Source organism: Vicia villosa, linkage group LG4 (assembly GCF_029867415.1).
Source record: "Vicia villosa cultivar HV-30 ecotype Madison, WI linkage group LG4, Vvil1.0, whole genome shotgun sequence".
NCBI classification, from domain to species: Eukaryota; Viridiplantae; Streptophyta; class Magnoliopsida; order Fabales; family Fabaceae; genus Vicia; species Vicia villosa.
Window position 1 is genome coordinate 15121076 of NC_081183.1, and position 20572 is coordinate 15141647.

The window sequence follows — 20572 nt, forward strand, 5'->3', positions numbered from 1 at the left end:
TATTTATAATCTACAAAATATAGCTTGAGTTTTTAGTTTGTTTTAGGATTTAACTCTTATGAAATATGATAAGTTCATCCATCGATACCTAAGGAGGTAGGTTGGTTAAAGAAAATAAAAATAATTCTGATTTATATGATTTCTAAACATTAAAGCATTTATATGATTTCTAAACATTAAAGCTATTATATTTGGATTAATGAAATATATTTATATTTTATCATTTGCACATATAGAAAAAATGGAATGGTATCTAACATGATGAAATGCATTACATCTCATTTCATCACTTAATTATTATTACTTTCTTATCCTCTAATTTGGACGGAATGAGAACATGACTTTTGTACTTGTTAAGAAGTACATGGTGTGTATGTTCTCCTTACAAAGGGCATGAAGACCCAAAGATTTTTGTAGGTATATAACATGTGTTAGGTAGTAAGGGCTTGCTTACCACGGCGAGAAGTCATGTGTGGTGGTTTTTAAGGTTGTTTAAAGGACCAGTTTACGTGAGGTGAGAGTCTATGTTAGTGGTCGACGTTGCTAAGTTGCAGGGGCGGTAAGGTTGATAGTGTGTTAGGGTTACGGGGAGCGTAATGCTCTTTGAGTAGTGAAGAGTGTGTATGACTTAGAGTTTGTCTTTTTCCTTTAGGGATAATGTATTTATAGGAGTTCACAACACCTACAATTTCCTCGGAAAAGGTCACTGCCTACTTAGTCAAATGGTGGACAGTTGAATCCCTATTTCAGAGGGAGGTGTGAGTCATTAACGACCGTGACTTTCTCTTTATCCAAGACATGTCTTACCCCACATTTTTTCATCCATGGACGAGAAAGACTTAAGGGCGAGGCGATACCCCCCCCCCCCCCCTTCAGGCGACCTTATGTTGTCGCCTTTTCCTAGAACGGTCCCTAGACATCGCCCCAGACAAGGCCTTTTGCAAATATAACACTACAACTTTGTTATGTCATAAAATACCCAAGCAATGGAATGAAACGTATAGTCCACTCTCTTCCATTCCATTCAACTCATTTTCATTCTACTTCATTCATTTAAAAATATCTAAATTTAGCCTAAGGCACATTTGGTGGTCAAAATGTATTACATGATATGATATATTTTGTACGGAATAGAAAATGATGGTAGGTTGAAGATGGTCATCATAAAAGGTCTTTCAATAAGGTAGTATAAGTTTATGGTGGTTAGAGAGAGGTACATGCAAGATTAACACTTAAACACTTAAGTTAGAGTTTGAAAGAGATATGATTATGCAAGTGTGACCAAGACTACTACATGGGCATGACTTATGATCACACTTATATAGAGGAAGCAGTTAGAACTGTTCCCGTCTTATGTGGATTGCGAGCGATCGTTAGATGTAGATCAACTGTGGAAATGAGAATGTGAGTTCTACTTTTATGCAATGTCTTAGAGCAAATGTACGCATATTTTTCATATGGTAGGTGCTTTGGTTGGATTATGCCTTTTAATTAGGTCATTCATATCGGGCCTCTTTCCACGCGAAATAGTTGCACCTAAGTAGTTGCTACCATTAATGGAGTGAGGAATGCAAATGATGGAGTTTTGTGAAACTGTTCCAAACATCAATTACGTTGAGGAGATAGGATCGTTCAAAGGAAGTCCTCGGGAAGAATAGAAGACTTCATAGTGATGTTTAGTGGGATTAGAGGCATCGGGAACACATGCATTTAATATCCATCATGTCATTGAAATGTTGCTTTGGGTAAGGCCGCCACGTGTTCTCATACACCTAGAGTAAGAGGACGACACACTTAGGACACTTGATTGCAATTGAGTGTCATCACAAGAACGAGGCCTCATCCTGACTAATGGTTGGGCTTTTGATTTTACTTCTCTTTTCTACCATTGATCTTGGCGCCCTTTATGTCTATAAACAGAGATATTGTGGTTGGTTTCTTCTTTCGATTTCTTTTTCCTTAAATGATACCAATTACATTTCTCTCTTTGTGATTCTAACAGTTGCGGTTGCAATTTTTTTGGGCTTCACATTACTTATTCTTCATCGCCTTGTTCTTCGCTCTTCAGAATTTGCAAGATTATTGTTGCAACTTTATGGGCTTCAACTTTGTTTCCTTCATTGCGTTGTTATCCGTTATTTCGAACTTGCAAGGATATTTTAGGTACTTGTTTCTTTCCCTTTTCTTTCTTTAACTTCCATTAGCTTTCTGAATTATTGCTAACCTAGAAAACCCAAAAATGTCATCATCAACTTAGGTAGTGATAATGAAATTAGCCATGCATCTTTCTGGAGCGAAGCATATATAATAAATCCATGCGTAAGCGCGTGTTTGGCGGATCGTGAGATAAATTTGTTGAAAGAGGTGAACATCACATTTTATTTCATTGTCCTTTCCCTTTGTGGTCGAGGTCTGTGTCTTGATTATCGCATTGAACTTGTCTGAATTGGATTCAATTCCTATTTCTATCAAGTAAAATCATCGGAATTTGTCTGCCTTGACCACAAATATGCACTTCTTCGGATTAAGCCCCATGTTATATTATCGTCCATGATTAAAATCACTGGTGAGGTAGCTTTTGTGCAACTTTACTTCATTTGTTTGACTATCATGTGATCCATATATACTTCCAACATGTCATCAATTTTTTCTTCGAAGAACTTATTCATCATCTTCTAGTAAGTTGCACCTGCATTTTTTAAACCAAATAAAATCACATTGTACATATAATTAGTGTGATATATCATGAAGGCAATCTTGTCTCTATCTTTCTCATGCATTGGAATCTAGTTATAGTTGAAGTATGAACCCATAAATGATAGCAACTTGTATCATGCATAATTTACCTTAACTTATTGATGTTGGGCAAAGATTATGAATATTTTAGACATGCCTTGTTGAGTTTAGTATAATCGATGCACGCGCGACATTCTCTAAATGCTTTATTGGTAAAACTATATTGGACAACCATTCCATATACTTCGGCCTTAAAATGAAATTATCCTAGATAAGTCCATTGACAGTGCTCTTGGTTGCTTCATCCTTCTTTAATGAATGATGTCGTCTTCTCTAGGAGACATAGTTGACGAAGGGTCAATGTTTAACAGGAAATAGGGAACATTTAAATTAATTTTAGAGATTTCTTTAGTGGAAACATAGAACAAGCCACCATTAGCCTTGAGACATTTGATCGGCTCCTCTTCCATGAAATTGGAAATATTAGCTCCAATCTATGTTGTTCGTATCAATTTGTTATCGAGTTTAATGGATATAAATTGTTGTCAGAGACCGTCCTTGGGATTTTCAATTTAGCCTATCCATGAAGAGGTCTCTCCAAGTCGTGTTCATCCTCAAACGTGGCTTCCTTTATATGTGCATTGAAGTCTGTGGCGTTGACGTCTACGGGTTGTTGTTCACAAGAAATGACATATTTTACTATCTCGCTCCGCTATAAGGAAATTGTATCTAGGGTTCTCTATAAGGATTTATGGAAATGACATTTTCATGTAAGATTGCGTAGATAATCACTAATTCATCATGAATGTTATGATATTTCGTCTTCTATTAGACGGTTGAAACGATTGCGTCAAGGGTTACTGCGAATGGTCTCCTCAAGATGCAATTATAAATTATTTTTTTGGAAAGAACCACCAGAAATTGAATGTCCATTCTCTCACTTCTTCAAAGGTCGCCATAAGCTTAATGAAGTCCCGAAGAAGGTCATTGAAGTCCACCATAAATTGATTGTCCAACATAGTGTTGTGAATAAAGCATATAGCAAATGACGCAAGTGCATCGATTACACTAACCTCGACAAGACATGTCCAAACGGTTCATATCTTTTGCCTAACATCAATAAGTTAGCGGTAAATTTTGCATGATACAAGTTTATATCATTTATGGATGCATACTACATGTCTTTTCATTGGTAGTAGATTCTATGAATGATTGATTTCCCATCATGTCTTTCATTTTTTCTTCGCTACTATCTTTACCTTTGTTGAAACCCTCAATAACCTAAATTAATTTCCTTGATGATTAGTATTGGATGTAAAACACGTGTTGTAGAAGTTGTGCAAAAAAAAAATCAGAAAATAATAAGTAAGTTATCGTATCTACAAAAATTGTATTAACTCCGTACAAGAAAAAGGTGAATGTACTTGTGATTTTAACATGGAATTTGTTCTCGTGATGGGGTGTGCAGAGAGAGGTTTATTGATTTGTGCCTAGTTATGAAACTAACAAACTAAAATAGTGTTTAACAAATATGATTATAAAATCGATTAAGTACCCTTTTAGAATCATCTACCCCTACTTGTGAGAAACTCATAACTAACCCAATAATGACTTTATTTTAATTATGATTATATTACAAAACATAGTTACTCAACAAATTAATTGCAAAGTAACCCGCTTCGTCTGAAGTGGTCCCCCTAAAATTTTGAGGAATATAATCGTAAGTTGAGAATGTTTTATAACACATAAATAATAAGTCTATTTTACAAAATATAGTTACCCAACAAATCGATGGCCAAGGTACCAACTTAGTCTGAACCCCTGAGATGTTAGGAGAACATATAATAGTATCAAACGAAAGTTTTATAATGCATAAACTAGACTAATTGGCGAGACTATTCGTGTCAATATTCGAGCAATTATAAGAGTCAAATACTTTTATTAAGCAGGCAAACAAATCTCGAGTTGGATCTCATTGAAATCTAAATCAATTCTCTCAATTCCATAGACATAGAAAATATTGCACACGAATAAAATTATCTAACTTTAGAAGTTCATTACAGAGACAATCAAGAAAGATTCCATTATGCATATTGTAAGGTGTAAATCATCTATGAAAAACTTAAATCTAAGAGAACCCTTAAAGGTTTCATGGATTTTACAAGTAGAAAGTAGAAATTAAAACTTACAACGACTATGGATGATTCTTTAATGCTAACTTTTGTTTTCCTTGCTCCTTAATGTCAAAATAGGCCCTAGACTTTTAAAATTTTGAAATCTCTAAAAACAATAGATTGTGTCGTGCCTCTACTTAATCACGCCGCTAATGGAGATCGCGTCGTTGTGCTAAATCATCCATGAATAAACACGACTTTGTTTTCAAGATAGCGTCGTTGTGCTAAATCATCCATGAATAAACACGACTTTGTTTTCAAGATAGCTAATGACATCAAGTTATTTCAACCCCCTCTCATCGCAGTTACAGGAGATTGAATCGTGTTCTTCTAGTTTGATTTATAAGTTTGTTAGTTTTCCAAGATGATCTTAGTAGTAGTTTGCCATGTTGTGTTATCTCACCTCTTATCTTCAATGGGTTTGGCCCTCCATCATTAGACATGTTTGCTCTTTGAAAAATGTAATTTCTTAGTGAACTACCTTAGATAATATTTGGGTTTGACCATTTAGATACACATACAGACATAGTATTACATGATCTGACATTATCCATAGAAGATAATATGTGAATCAAATTGATCACCATTGACAAAATCAAACATTACTTAATTTTTTTCATATCTTTGTAGTAACCATAACTTTACCCCAAATATCAAAATTTCTAACATGTGGTAAAATACATGTCACTTCACATACAGTTTCCATGAAATTAAAGATATTGTACCTTGAACCTATACTTTCTCAAGTATGATAATTTGTATTAACCAATAAAAAGTAATATATGAATAATTGTAAACTATATGCAAGCTATACACAAAATTTGAGTAAACTTTGCATGTGAAGATATAAAGAAAAACATTAAAATTGCCTTCATAGAGTTTGAGGAAAGCTTTCCCTGCTGTTTTTAGCACTAGATTCTGAATCAGCTTCAACCCTCCTAAAAACCAGCTTTTGCTGAGGAAGTTGACCATTGGCAAGCACTGTGACTTCTGTGTCTACTAAAATTGTGTCCTCTTCCTTGAATTCTCCTCTAAGAATACCCTTTGCAAGTTCATTCTCCACATTTTGTTGAATCACTCGCTTCACCGGCCTAGCACCGTAGTTCGGATCATACCCTAAACTTGCGAGAAGTTGAATAGCAGCTTCTGTTACTTGGATTTTCATCTTTCGGTCTGCAACTCTCTTCTGCACGCGCTCCAACTGCAATAATGAAAATAAATAAGCGACTCTTAGCATGTAACAAGCAAGTTTTCTGCATATACTATAGGAACTAAAAAATCGAGGACTACGATGAAATATATATTAGAATGTACTATCTATTAGTGAGGACAAAATTACCTGTAGCCTGACGATGCTACTTATTTGGTCGCGGTCAAGAGGCCGGAAAACAATATACTCATCAACTCTATTCATGAACTCGGGGCGAAAAATTGATCTCGCAGCATCCATTACTCGCTGCTTTATGATTTCATAGGCTAAATCTTTTGGTGCAGTGTCATCGTCTGTGTTGAGAATGTACTGTGATCCAACATTTGAGGTCATGATGATGACAGTGTTGGTAAAACTTACTGTGCGGCCTTGTGAATCGGTTACTCTTCCGTCATCCAAAATTTGAAGGAAAACATTGAAAACATCTGAGTGTGCCTTTTCAATTTCATCGAACAAAATAACTGCATATGGTCTTCGACGAACTGTCTCTGTTAGTTGCCCTCCCTCTTCGTACCCAACGTATCCAGGAGGAGCACCGATCAATCTCGAAACCGTGTGTTTTTCCATGTACTCACTCATATCAATTCGCACGAGCGCTTCTTCTGTATTGAACATGTAGGAAGCAAGGGCCTTGGCTAGCTCAGTCTTTCCTACACCCGTGGGGCCCATGAACATAAAGCTGGCAATCGGACGATGGGGATCCGAAAGACCTGCTCTTGAACGTTGGATTGCTTCGGATACCGCCTTGACAGCAGGATCTTGACCTACAACACGTTTATGGAGTTCGTCCTCTAAATATAACAACTTCTCCCTATCTGATTGTTGAAGTTTAGAAATTGGAATACCAGTCCACTTGCTCACAATTTCACCGATATCATTCCCGGTAACTTCCTCTCTCAACATAGACTTACCAGAGCTCATATAATCATGTAACTCCTTCTCTGCACTCTCGAGTTGTCGTTGCAAAGCATTTAGACTGCCATACTTCAGTTCAGCAGCACGATTAAGGTCGTACTCCCGCTCAGCCTGTATGATCTCAAGGTTTACCCTATCTATCTGCATACATCAATACATGGAAATGATCAGAATAAGATATTCAAGTTTCAATAAACAAAAATCATGTTCTCTGTATCACCGATACCTCTGAAAAAATGTGTCTGTGTCCGAAACTGACACTGACACTTGTGATTAGGTTTAATTTATTACCGGTGTCGACATATTAATGTCGGTGTTGTGTGGTGTTCGTGCTTCATAGATCATGTTTAAATAACAAAATAAGAGAACTTTTAGCAAAAGCGATAAAAATCTGATTACACGCACCTCTTCTTTGATTGACTGAAGACGGGTCATTACAGACTTTTCATGCTCCCATTGCTGAGTCAGCTCATCCTGTTTCACTTTTAGGAGAGAGAGCTCTGTCTCTAGACGGTTTAACCTATCTTTAGAAGCCTTGTCCGTATCGTTCATGAGTGATAGCCTCTCCATCTCTAGTTTCAAAACTGACCTATTAATCTCATCAAGCGCAGTAGGCTTAGAAGTGATTTCCATTTTCAGCTTAGCAGCTGCTTCGTCGACCAGATCAATAGCTGAAATTTATAAATATCTAGCAGTTAGAATTTTATGAGCATTATCAATGCTTAAATCTGTCAGAAAATGTGCTAACCGAAAATCCAAACCACATTCTTATTAAACTCGGGATGCATCCTATCCTAAGAATATAATTGTAATTATTTTCTAGAAAAAATGAAATTTCCCAATCTTTGTTCAATATAAGAGTTTTTATCTATGAAGAACGGACACCGACATTGATACGTCGACACTGGTAATAACTTGAAAAAATGAATAAATCGAACATTATCACAAGTGTAGGTGTCGTCCGACACAGACACAGACACGCCTTTTTACAGAGGTGTCAGAATAGTTACTACCTTTGTCTGGCAAAAACCTCCCACTTATGTATCGATCTGAGAGAATCGCAGCATCTACAAGAGCAGTGTCAGAAATGCGAACTCCGTGATGCAACTCGTATCTTTCCCGCAACCCCCTTAGTATTGAAATGGTATTTTCAACTGAAGGTTGGTCAACATAAACTTGCTGAAAACGGCGTTCTAGTGCAGGATCCTTCTCAATATACTTCCGAAACTCATCTAATGTTGTTGCACCAATACATCGTAGCTCCCCTCGACCAAGCATAGGCTTTAAGAGATTACCAGCATCCATAGCACCATTTGTAGCACCTATAGCATATAATAGATTATAGTTGCATTCAAATTCAACATCCATATGTTAACTATAAATCGCCTTTCAAACAACGTTTACAATAGTAATAAAATCAACTGTCGGAAACTTTGAAGCTCATTACCTGCGCCAACAACTGTATGGATCTCATCGATGAAAAGTATAGTCTGACCATCAGATTCTGTAACTTCTTTGAGAACGGCTTTCAGCCTATCCTCAAATTCTCCCCGATATTTTGCTCCAGCAATAAGTGCACCCATATCAAGAGATATAAGCTGAAAAAATCAAAGTATATCAATTTTGCATCAACTCTGGCTGATACACAATTCAAGAAGGAGAACAAAACAAGACAAATTTTAGAGTGTAAATTGTCACCGCTATTGTCTCTGTTTCTTCTATTTTCGGTATTATCAAGAATATTAGAATAGCCTAGTTGGATACATACCCTTCGATTCATCAAAGCTTGAGGGACATCTCCTTGAACAATTCTCTGAGCAAGACTATACGAAACGTAGAGTTAGGTCAATGTGCAGAATATATTAGTGAAAAAATTAACAAAAGCATCCATATAAGATACGAGCAAGTATATAACCTGCTCGTGCTAAAAATAATTACGAACTTACCCTTCAGAAATCGCAGTCTTTCCAACACCAGGCTCACCAATTAGCACAGGGTTGTTCTTTGTTCTCCTGGAGAGAATTTGAATGCACCTCCGTATTTCATCATCTCTTCCTATCACAGGGTCAAGTTTTCCTGCTTTGGCCATTGCTGTCAAATCTTTCCCGTATTTTTCCAAGGCTTCATACTTTCCTTCAGGATCTATAACAAATTTAAGTCGAGCTCAAGTACTATACGATATTTAGAGTAAGTACATCTCCAACACAAATTTTTCCAAATTTAAATATAAAAACATACGATATAACTATTGAAACTAAAATTTAAATAAATTGAGATTATATAGAAACATTGAAAAAGCGCACAAACGGGCATGTTACGTCTTTTTACTAGTAGTAACTATAAATAGAAGACGAATAATAAATGACCTTGATCAATAACTGATTGGCGTCCCCTTACGGACTCTATCGCAGTTTTTAGAGATTGTTGGGATATTTGAAAATCTCTAAACAATATCTTCCCAAATCGTCGATCTTGAGCAAAACCAAGAACCAAGTGCTCAACTGATACAAACGAGTCCCCATATTCTTTCTTGAAATCCCTGGCTCTCTGAATCAATGCCTCCAAATCACGCCCCAACATTGAACCGGCTGAGTCCCCTAGTACCTAACATAATTGAATAAGAATTGTAAACTTCAATACAATTCCTATTTAGGTCTCAACTTCTACTAATAAAAAACATGCCTGTAAAGGAAATTGAAAGAAAATACGGATATAAATAACCATAAGCACCAAAGCATATTTGACTCGGTCAATCAATCACCTTGGGCTGGCGCTGAATGTGCTTTTCGGTAGCTTCCAAAAGCCGAGTGTTATCAACTCCAACCTTGGTAAAGATTCGACGAGCAAGCCCGTTCTTTTGCTCTAATAAAGCTTTCATCAAGTGCTCAGTCTCCACAATCTGATGCTTGTTCTGCTTCGCCACTTCTGGCGAAGACACAATCGCTTGCCATGCCATTTCAGTGAATTCTTGCTGTGAAACCTATCATCGCATCAAAAAAACAATTCAACCCACTATACTTTAAAAATCCAACCAGACACAATAAGCAATGTCATCTTCGAGAGCGGGCAAGACGGCCCCGAAATTTGTCAGTTAAACCATAACTAAATAGAGTCTGCAACTAATCTACACATGGCCTCCGAAAATTTGAGACGACTCTGACAATTAGCATCACAAATGACCCAAATTACAAACAAATGCAATTTCCAGCATTAAACTAAGCTTGAATATTTACTTCCTCATATATTGAGCTTCTACTTGTGCACAAGTTATATGTTATGAAAATTGTTATAAAAGTTTATACCTTTCCAGTTGAATCTGCGCAGCGAACAGTGAAGAGTTTAGGGTTTCTTCTAATTCTCGCAACCCCATTTGAAAAAGCTTCTCTTTTCTTCAAAGGAAGTGCGTTTAGGGAAGTGGGTTTCAATTGAGAGGTAAGGGAAGCTTGAAACGGAGAGAATTGAGTGTTTTTTCTGTTACGGAAATTTGGAAGAGAGTGGTGAAGTATGAGATGTGAAAACGACGTCGTTGATGCCATCATCGGAGAATGAAAACTCCGATCAAATTATGCGGCGAGTTTGTTCGTGTGAAGAGATAGTGAGGAGTGAGAGTTTGAAAGCATGAAACAGTTTTTGGAGAGTTCTAGAAAACGTGACCATGTTTTTCGGTATGTTCGGTTTCCATACTACCTTAACTAGGTTCACACACGTGGCCACTTTTTTTCAATGGATATTTTTTCTTTTTTTTTTTTCTTGTTTTTTTGATAAAATTTTGTTTATATTATTTGGTTAATTATTTAATCATTACTATCATATTTTAAGGTTTTAATCAAAATCTAAAATTTAGATTGGGATGGTTTTTTTAGGCATGGCAAAAAAAAAAAAAAATCAAATTCGGCCCGATCTGACTACTCATGCCTCGAGTTTAATGTAGAAAAGTTAACTTAATTGGGGATGGAGACTGAGTGAGGAAAACTCGATTTTTAATTACAAAGACGAGGGACGATAATATTCATACAATTTTAAAGCAATCAATTTAATCATGCTTTTTGTTGTTACTTAGATAATCTACCACTACATATTACTCATCGCTAACACACTGCAAGCTTGAATTAATAATAGGTTTCTTCAAAATAAAATCTTTAGGAGATTTGGGCTTCACCATTTGTGGATGATTGGTTTGTTTCTCCTTTGTTAATGTCATGATTGTTCTTGATTGGGAGAGATTTTTAGTAGATTTGTATGATTAGAGGGATGATTATTCTAGTTGTTTGACTTGTAGGTTTGGTAGTTTCTGATGTAATGTCTAATTCAATCATATAAATTATTCTCATGGAAGAATAGTGGATCCAAGAAGCCGATATATTTTCAAAAGCGAGTAGAAAATTCACAGTCTCTCAAGCAGTGTAGAGTCGTCTCATCGTCCTAATTGCATCTAGGACATAGATTTGTCTGGCGCATACCACGACACATCATTGATCACGTAGGAAGGGACTTTAGTAAAGTCGTCCAAAGAAAGAATTTCACCTTCTAGGAGCGGGAATATGCCACACCCACTTCCAAGAGTTATTAAATTCAAGTTTGTTGAGCTAGTTATAACTATCCCGAGCAGTATAAATATCATTTAAATTTCCTTTCCAAGTTAATCGACCAGACACCAGAGAATTCAAACAAATGGGAAACACTTTCAAGCCGTCATAAACAACCGAAAGAATATTAGTATATAATAAATTAGAGTTCCAATTCTCATCCAAGTAAAGACCATCACTCGCATTTCTAGATCGTAGATATTCACATAGAGAACCTGTTATAGTATTTTCCCTACCCCAGACCAATTGGAAAAACAAAAAGAGGAGTTATCATCCCTCGATCTAATCCATCTTCAAGAGCAAAGAAAACTTTCATAATTGCATTCAAAGTAACTAATTCCAATTTCTTGCTCATCCAACATAGAAGTATTGGTCTCTCTTGCTTTCCAGATCCCAATACCACCTAGATTGTTGGGCTTAGTGAATTTATTCCTACCAATAAGATGCACACCAAAGTTTCAATTACCTTTCCACCAAAAATCCTAGACATCATATCAATAAAGTCACGAGTTAGGTGATGTACCCAAGCTACTTGCTAACCAAAGTGAAATGAATAACCTTGTTTAATAATTCATGTTGCTAAGATCCTAACCTCTGGCTGATTTTCTCCTTTAGGAACCCAAAGTCCCTACATCGAAGACAACCACGAAAAATAGGTAAAACCAAATACTTCGCTAGAGTAAGAGTTCTCTTGATACCTATGTTGGAGACAATTAAATCCATTTTACTCCTCTTCGTGGTAGCAGAGAAGAATATGTTTGATTTAGCAACATTCACTTTAAGGTTAGAAAACATGGTAAAACTATTCAAGATATCATAAATGATCATTGCCTAAGAGTTATAAACCTTCACAAAAACAAGAACATCATCAGCAAAAAATAAATGTGATAGAGGGGGGGTCCATTACGAGATAACCTAAGAGGTTTTCAATGGCCTTCATCGACTACCCTGATGATTGTCTATGACAAGAATTCCATGCAAATAACTAATAGATAGGGTGAAAGGAGGTCGCTATGCGTAATCCTCTAGTCGAAACAAAATTTGGTATATGTTTCCCATCCCAAAGCATAAACATAGAGGGTTTTCAAGATCTATTTTAAACACGATGACAAATTTTTTTCATTTTAGATTTATACACAGAATGAATTGTGGTTGTCCCTTTACCAGGAAAAAACTATTATGAAATCCAACTATCAGATTTAGATAAGGAAGTGATCTACTAACCATAATCTTCGTAATAAGCTTGCATATAGTGTTGCACAAGCTAATGGACGTGAGTTCTTTAAAATTTTAGGGGGAAATATTCCTTAGGAATAAATGTGATAAGAGCCTCAGAAAGAAATAAGTTACAAAAGTTTCCTTATTGAAAATGATAGAATCGTGTTGCACATTTTGGAGACAAGTTACAATGTCATATGGTGATTTCCCTAAAGAAGTCTGGACTATATTGGAGTATTATGGGTGAGTGATCCAAGATGCCTCAAATCTAAAAGGATGCAACCCGTGGTCTTGGAAGGGAAGGTCAAACCTAAAGAGAATGGGATTGTGATCAGAATGAAATTTATATAACACCTCAACATATGCATTGGGGAAAGCCATGCGCCAATCAACGTCAATTAGGGCCCTATCCAGCTTGCGATAGACCATTCTATTACCAGTACAAGGCTTATTCCAAGTGAATTTGCCACCAGTCATGTCTACTTCAACTAAATTTCATTTATCAATGACATTAAACAAAGTTGTTGCCCTATAATGATTAAAATTACCTCCCTTTTGTTCACTCAGATGAATGATGTCGTTAAAGTCTCCAATCAGCATTCAGGAAAATCAGAGTCGCTAAGGGAATACCTCTCCCGTTTCAACGAGCCCACCATAAATTTCGTCCACCCGAAGCAAGAAATGTTCATATAATCATTTCATAATAGCCTCATAGTATGGCACTTTAAAAATTCTCTCGCACAAAGGTCATCATCTTTGTTAGCAAAGGTGGTCACAAAAGTGGAATGCTACATATAAGGCGAGGAAAGTAACACCGAGAATAAGGCATGAGACATAAAAGAGAGTGTTCCTAGCGCCGAAGACTCACAACACTTGTGGAAGAAAAACTACACCTCGCCCATCAGGGACAAAGCTACACTCAAGCAAGGTGGAAAGGTTGTGGAGAGCTTAACGCCCCTAAAAACTCATCGTGCACAAATTTTAAGGGAGGTTATCCATTTGCATGATATCCCTACACTTCCATATCCAAAAGAGGGTGATATGAGACTTGAGCCTTACAGATGGTATAAGTTTTGTAAATTCAAAGAACACCACACAAAAAATAGATACTCGCTCATGAAGTAGATCGAACATATGATCTAGGAGGGATATCTTAATAAGCATGTCAAAGAAGGATCCTCTTAGGGATCAAGTGGTTCCAATTCCCATGGGAGAGATGATATAGGAATGCCCATACCCAAAAAGGGAAAGGAACCATCCAAAGAAGATGGCGATAAGGTCGTACGCCATAAGCTCAATACTATTGTAAGAGGATTTATTGTGGGTAGAGGGACTAGCCCAACGTGAAAAAGATATGCTCTCCAAGTATTAAATATAGAGGATTTTCCCTAGGGAGGCGAGACCAAGATGCAAAAGGTCGAGATCACTTTTTCAAAAAAATATGCCGCAGATATCCACCTCCACAATGACGGCCCTATAATTATCATTATGAGGTACAGTGATTAGGAAATCAAACAGAGCTTTGGTAGATCAAGGGAGCTCTGCAAATATCATATATTGGAATATATGAGGCTCTGCCTTGACCTAGATGACTTAAAAGTTTTCAAGGGAACACTGGGTTGGTTCTATAGAGAACAGGTGCAGGTGAAAGGCTACATTACGCTGAAGACGATTAATATATCATGTTTACATATATCATGCATTAGTTATTATTGGCGTTGCCCTTACATAACCATGTTTTCACTGCTCTAGCATCAAACTGTGCATCTCATCTCGTGCATCATGGCATCACACATATGTCAAAGGCCTGAAAGCCTTATAACACAAGAAAAAAATCAGACATCTACAACCAAAAGGCCCAACCTTCAATGGCACAACCCAAAATATACACATTGCATGCATTAACCATTCTTCATTTCATGCATCATCATATACTGCATGCATAAAAGAAAATCTCATGCATATCACGAGTCATTTGTGGAGTTCACCCTCATTCCTGAAGACCGACTGTCATCAGCACTATACCATTTAAATCCTTCAATGCCCAATTTTCATTGGCAACTTCAAAGCCCAATTTTCATTGGCATTTAAAATGCCCAATACCACTTGGCACCCGCAAAGACCAATACTTGTCTGAAAAAGTTCAAAACCCTTTTCCTATTCAGAATCTGATACTCATTTAGAATTCACTTAGATTTCAAAGTCCAATTCTCGACAGGAAGTTTATCATTTTCAAATCCAATTCCCGTATGAAAATCTAACCATTCTCAAACCCAGATCCTGTCTGGAGGTTTATCATTTTTAAATCCCAATTCCCATCTGGTAGTTTATTTAAATTTCAAAGGTCTAGTTCTCGTCTGGCAAGTTAATCATTTTCAAGTCACTACCCGTCTGACAGTTTTAATTTTTTCTAGTACTCGTCTAACAATTAAATCATTTATGTTTTAAGTCTATTACGCGTCTGCATGATTTATTCAATTTAATTATTTTCTTGTCTAGTTCTCATCTAAAAAATTAATATTTCATTCAAAGTCCAATTTCCGTCTGGCTGTTTTCGGATCCAGTTCCCGTCTAGCAGGTAAATTTTTAAGTTCCAATTCCCGTCTTGAAGTTAATTTTAAAGTGCCCTTCACATTTAGGAGTTTAAATTATAAGTCCAATTCCCGTCTGGCAGTCCAATTTGCAAATCCAATTCTTGTATGGCAGTTATCCTTTTCAAATTCAGTTCCCATATGGTAGTTTGAATTTTAAAATTCAGTACATGTCTAGCCAGTACTCATCTTCCAACCTAATTTCAAAGTCCATTGCTCGTTTGGCATCTCAAAACCCAGTACTCATCTAGCATTCCAGAGTCTAGTACTAGTTTGGCAGTTCAAGACCAGTACTCGTCTGGAAATCTAATTATTTTCACTTTAAAGTCAATACCCTTATGTCAATCTTTTTTTTCCAGTCCTCGTTGGGTAATCTTTGTTGTTTCCAGTACTCTTCTGGTAATCTTCATTTTTTCCAGTACCTGTCTAATAATCTTCTTTTTTTTCCTTTTAATTCCCGTCTGGTAATTTTCATTTTTATAAAACCAGTACCTGTCTAGTAATCTTCATTTTTAAATAAAACCAGTACCTGTCTGGTAATCTTTATTTAAAAAAACAGTACCCGTTTGATAATCTTCATAAAAAAACCAATACATGTCTGGTAATCTTTTTTTTTTTAAACTATTACCCGTCTGGTAATCTTCATTTTTCCAATTCCTGTATGGCAATTTAACCATTTCTAGTACTCGTTGGGCTATTCAATTATTTCTAGTACTCATCTGACCAAGTAATCATTTCCCGTTCCTTTCTTAAAATTTAATCATTTCAGTACTCGTATGACCATTTAATCATTTCCAGTATTCGTCTGGAAATTTAGTCATTTCTAACACTTGTCTGACAAAGTTCAATATCTCATTTATTTCGTCTGAAAAAGTCAACTGTACAAGATCACCATTGACTTTTGGGGAATTTTGGTCAACCATGACTTTTGAAGTTTTGAATCATCAATATATGATATATGAAGTCATTTGGTCAAGAAAAATCAAGAAAATCAAGCAAGAATCAAAAAGTCAAAAGTTTGACTTTCATACTTAAAAAATTTTCCAAGTGTTTTTCAATGGTTTTTTCCAAACTTTGGAAGGGAATAACTCAAAATTTCACCTACAAACTGAAAAAAACTTCCAACATGAAAGTTGTAGATTTTGATCCAATGAACAACTTTGTCACATATAATTTTTTTCCATAAGATCAACCATTTAAGAGATATGGAGCTTCAAAGTTGGTATCTTTTGAAAATTTCACTTAAAATCTCATTTTCTTCAAAGTTCATGGATCTTTTTCACCCATTTCCTTAAAGGTCTTGAAGAAACTTTCAACTAGGGTTTTGAAGTACATAGCATGAGCTTTCCAAAATGTACAAGAGCATGAAAAAATATGGAGTGTAGCCATGGTTTTGAATTTTGTCATTAGAGGTCATTATGCATGAAATTTCAAGCCATTTTCACTAAGTTTCAATACTACATGATCTATAATCCAAGTGATGACACACCAATGCAATAATTGGAAGATATTTTTCTGGTTTGAGATCAGAATGGAAGAGGATAAGAAGCTTGAGATTTAACCATGGTTTAGTCACTTTTAACCATTTGCATTTAATGTGAAAGATTCCATTTTATCTCTTAAGCCAAATCATCACTTCTTGATCAACTTGCAAAGGTCTGAGTTCAGAACTCTTGGCCTATAAATAGAGGTTCAAATCACTTCCAAAATCACACCAAAACCTCACAAATTATAGGTTTTCTCTTTCTTTCTTGAATTGCAAGTTTCTTAAGTTTCAAAGAGGTAGAAATCCCAACCTCTAAACCATTGAAGTTTTGGCCAAGATGGTGGTTCCAACAACTCATAAACATCATATGGGATGTGTTTGATCCATCCACACACCCCAAAAACACCTAAACCTCAAAATCACTACCTCACTTCCCAAATATGCATAACACTAGCCTTATCATGCCAAAATCCATTCTAGCTCATCTCTGTCCAAACTAACACTTCCAACACCTCATATATATCACATATGAACTGTTCAAACACTCACATATTAGGGTTCTTCGTGTTCATCAGAGAATTAATGATCTTAGAGTGAAAATAAATGAAATTAAATGGTACCATCATGTTCCTTGTTAAAATTCGAGTGAGTTAGACTATCCACTTGATCAAAACAATCCAGTTTCAAGAATTTTCAAAATCAAATGGGGATGGTGTTCTTGGCGCCATTTTCTGTTCAGAAATTTCAAATATTAGTTTTCAAATATAATTAAATGAGTGTGTGTCATTAACAAGCTGCGCGCGCAGCTCAGTTGGTTGTTGTTTTGAGTGGTGAACCTTAGGGCGTGGGTTCAAACCCTGGCAGGGCCAAAAACATTTTTTTAACACTTTTTTCCTTCATTTTCTTAACAACTTCATTCAATTAATTGACCAATCAAATTAACTCACTTTTTATTCATTTTTTACACACTTCTCATTTAATATATATATTTTATGAATACCAAAAAAAATCACAAAAAAATATTTATTTAATATATTTTTAATTAGGTTTAAAATGACATGTTTTTAAGTGTTTTTTAATACTTTAAATATTGTTTTTCATTTGATTTTTCAAACCTAATCACTTGTAAATATTTTTGTGATCAAACCCTAATTTTTTAGGTCTTAATTAAGCTTTAAAATTTGTTTTTTAACTTAATTAAGTTGGCTTTTGTCAAAATTCAAACCGTTTTAAACAAGTGATCACGATTCTTTTCAAAACGATAAACCATTTCTTTTTTATTTTTCTTTTCAAAAGAAACTATTGATTAAATCTCTTTGATTGATCAATTGATTTTCAAAACGATGTGGGGCCTCTCGAATATTAGAGAGTGTAAGTCCCATTTCTTTTCTTTTTGTACAGTTTTTTTAAAAAAACAATAAACTTCTTCAAAACAAAACCTTTTCAAACAGTTTTCAAATCATTTTCAAAACAACAAAACTTCAAAAAAAAACAATCAACCATGTTTTATGTAAATAAAACAGGGGCCTCCACATAGGTATAAGTCCCATTTCTGTACATGAAATTAGGTATTTCATTGTACACACACCTTTTTGTATATATCTCGTTCAATTTGTTTTTTTTTTACTTTGAATAACAAATCAAAAAATGAAGGTTTTCTTTAAATCTTCCCAAAAATACCAGGGGCCTCCATGTAGGTATAAGTCCCAAGCCCTTTTGTAAATACTTATTTACATAGCTTTTGAATAAACTCAAGTGGGTCTCTCCCCGAGTATAAGTCCCGAGCCCCGTGTTTACAAACGGATCATGCTTACAGGTATATTTCCTTCGTAAACTCCATTGTATACACACACCTTGTCATATATATGTGCTTGTTCATACTTGTTCATATTTGTTCATGTACTTGTTCATATTTGTTCGTACTTGTTCATACTTGTGATTGTGTTATGTATGCTTGTTCAACTTAGTACAACACTAGGTTCCCCATAGCCTCCTATTGGGCTTCGTGCAAAGAATCTCCCTAGTTTAGGTTAGGACATAGAGTATGGTTTCCCGGTGAAATCGCTCTAAGAGCTCAAACCAACTATACCATACCTCCTCTTGGGCTTTGTACAAACGACTTGTCCCTCCCATAGCCTCCTCTTGGGCTTACAATGCAAGGACCCTCGATTGTCCCTCCCATAGCCTCCTCTTGGGCTTACAATGCAAGGACCCTCGGATAGCCTCCTCTTGGGCTTCGTACAAGGACCCACGGGCTTCTTATAAGCATCCCCAATATCCAAATCAAATACCCTAGGAGATTAGACATTTATCATCTCTATGATAGGAGTATCTCTTCTATATCATCACAAACAATCAATCAATCAATCAATCAACTTAACTTTTTTGCCACAAGGCTGGCTAATCAATCAAACCTTTTTGCCACCATACTGGTTGATTAATCAAAGTTTTTGTCACAAGGATGACTTCATTGAAACTTTTGCCACGAGGCTGGCTGATTAATCAAAACTTTTTGTCACAAGGCTGACTTCATTGAAAGTTTTTGCCACAAGGCTGGCTTAAAAAACATCTTTATCATTCTAAGCGCCATAAGTGGCACAGCCCAGGGCTTATAATGAAAAGATTTTCAAACAAAAAACAAACAGATGTATGTGATGATATAGATTGGATACATCGAACATTTAGATGACATTTGTCTCTTTTCCTTTGCTTCCACTAGCATAAGTGGGAACTACGATTGCTCTGACTTTCTCAACATCCCTTTGAGAATACGTAGGCACAAGGTCGTATCCTTGGCGAGCAAAACTTCTCCCTCAAACCACTCAAACCTTAGCACCCGTAGACCCCGAGCTACAGATGCTATGATTCCCTCTAAGGGATATGTATGCAGAGGATCGCGATGATCTTTGCGAGCATAATCAAACAAACACCTTAGGTCCCACCTATCTCACAATAGAACCTCTCAATAACATGGAATGAAAAACATAGAAAAGAAACCTATAGAGTACTATAGATACGTTGGGTGCTAAAACCTTCCCTTCGTATAACCAACCCTCTTACCCAAAGATCTCTCCCCCACTTTTTAAGGTTATTGCAGCTTTTTTCCTTTTCCTACTTTGGAAACAATAAAAAGTTTGGTCGGAACAAAAGAAAAATCATTTTTTTTGAGCACTCGAGCCCAAAGAAGGCATCAGGTGTCCCATCCCCAAAAAAGATACGATTTTTCCCCGCGACAGAAAAATGGCGACTTCACTGGGGAAAATCTTTTTATTGTTTCCAAAGGAATGGTTAATTCTATTTTCTATATTTTTTTATTTCATTTTTTGTTACATGTGTGGTTCTGGTTCTGTTACTTGTGTGGATCTGTTACAAGTGATACATTATGGACAAATCCTAACCCGGATTAAGTACACATAAGAATTAGGTGGAGGGTATAGTCATGTACAGGCGTACGTGAGAATCCTTCCGCTCAGTGGAGGTTCCTTGTTGGTAATATATGTTTAGCATGTTTCGTAGCGAAGACATTATTACTTTCATTGAACTGTAGAAGATGAGTTGGCCGTAGAACCCCAACCCATCCTGGCCTTATTAGGTTGTGGTGCAGAAACTATTCAGGTGAAGACTTGGATTAGTTGTCATGCGGAGAACCACACTCA

The 20572-nt window shown here is 36.1% G+C and overlaps 1 protein-coding gene across 1 annotated transcript; it reads right to left on the reverse strand.

The window, feature by feature from the left end:
* Positions 1–5648: 5648 nt before the first annotated feature.
* LOC131594568 (chaperone protein ClpB3, chloroplastic-like) lies at positions 5649–10701 on the reverse strand. Its single transcript, XM_058866738.1, has 10 exons — positions 10338–10701; positions 9797–10015; positions 9402–9639; positions 8982–9177; positions 8804–8858; positions 8483–8633; positions 8049–8357; positions 7441–7706; positions 6250–7176; positions 5649–6111 (listed from the first exon to the last, which is right to left on the reverse strand). Exons 1-10 carry the CDS (start codon positions 10572–10574, stop codon positions 5782–5784), a joined length of 2928 nt encoding a protein of 975 aa, XP_058722721.1. The 5' UTR covers positions 10575–10701; the 3' UTR covers positions 5649–5781.
* Between the last annotated feature and the right edge of the window lie 9871 nt (positions 10702–20572).

Coding starts and splice junctions, on each gene's coding strand:
- LOC131594568 (XM_058866738.1), bottom strand. CDS start 10,574: ATGATGGCATCAACGACGTCGTTTTCACATCTCATACTTCACCACTCT. Junction 9,640..9,796: donor ACATTCAGCGCCAGCCCAAG/GTGATTGATTGA, acceptor CAATTATGTTAG/GTACTAGGGGACTCAGCCGG. Junction 8,358..8,482: donor CCATACAGTTGTTGGCGCAG/GTAATGAGCTTC, acceptor TATATGCTATAG/GTGCTACAAATGGTGCTATG.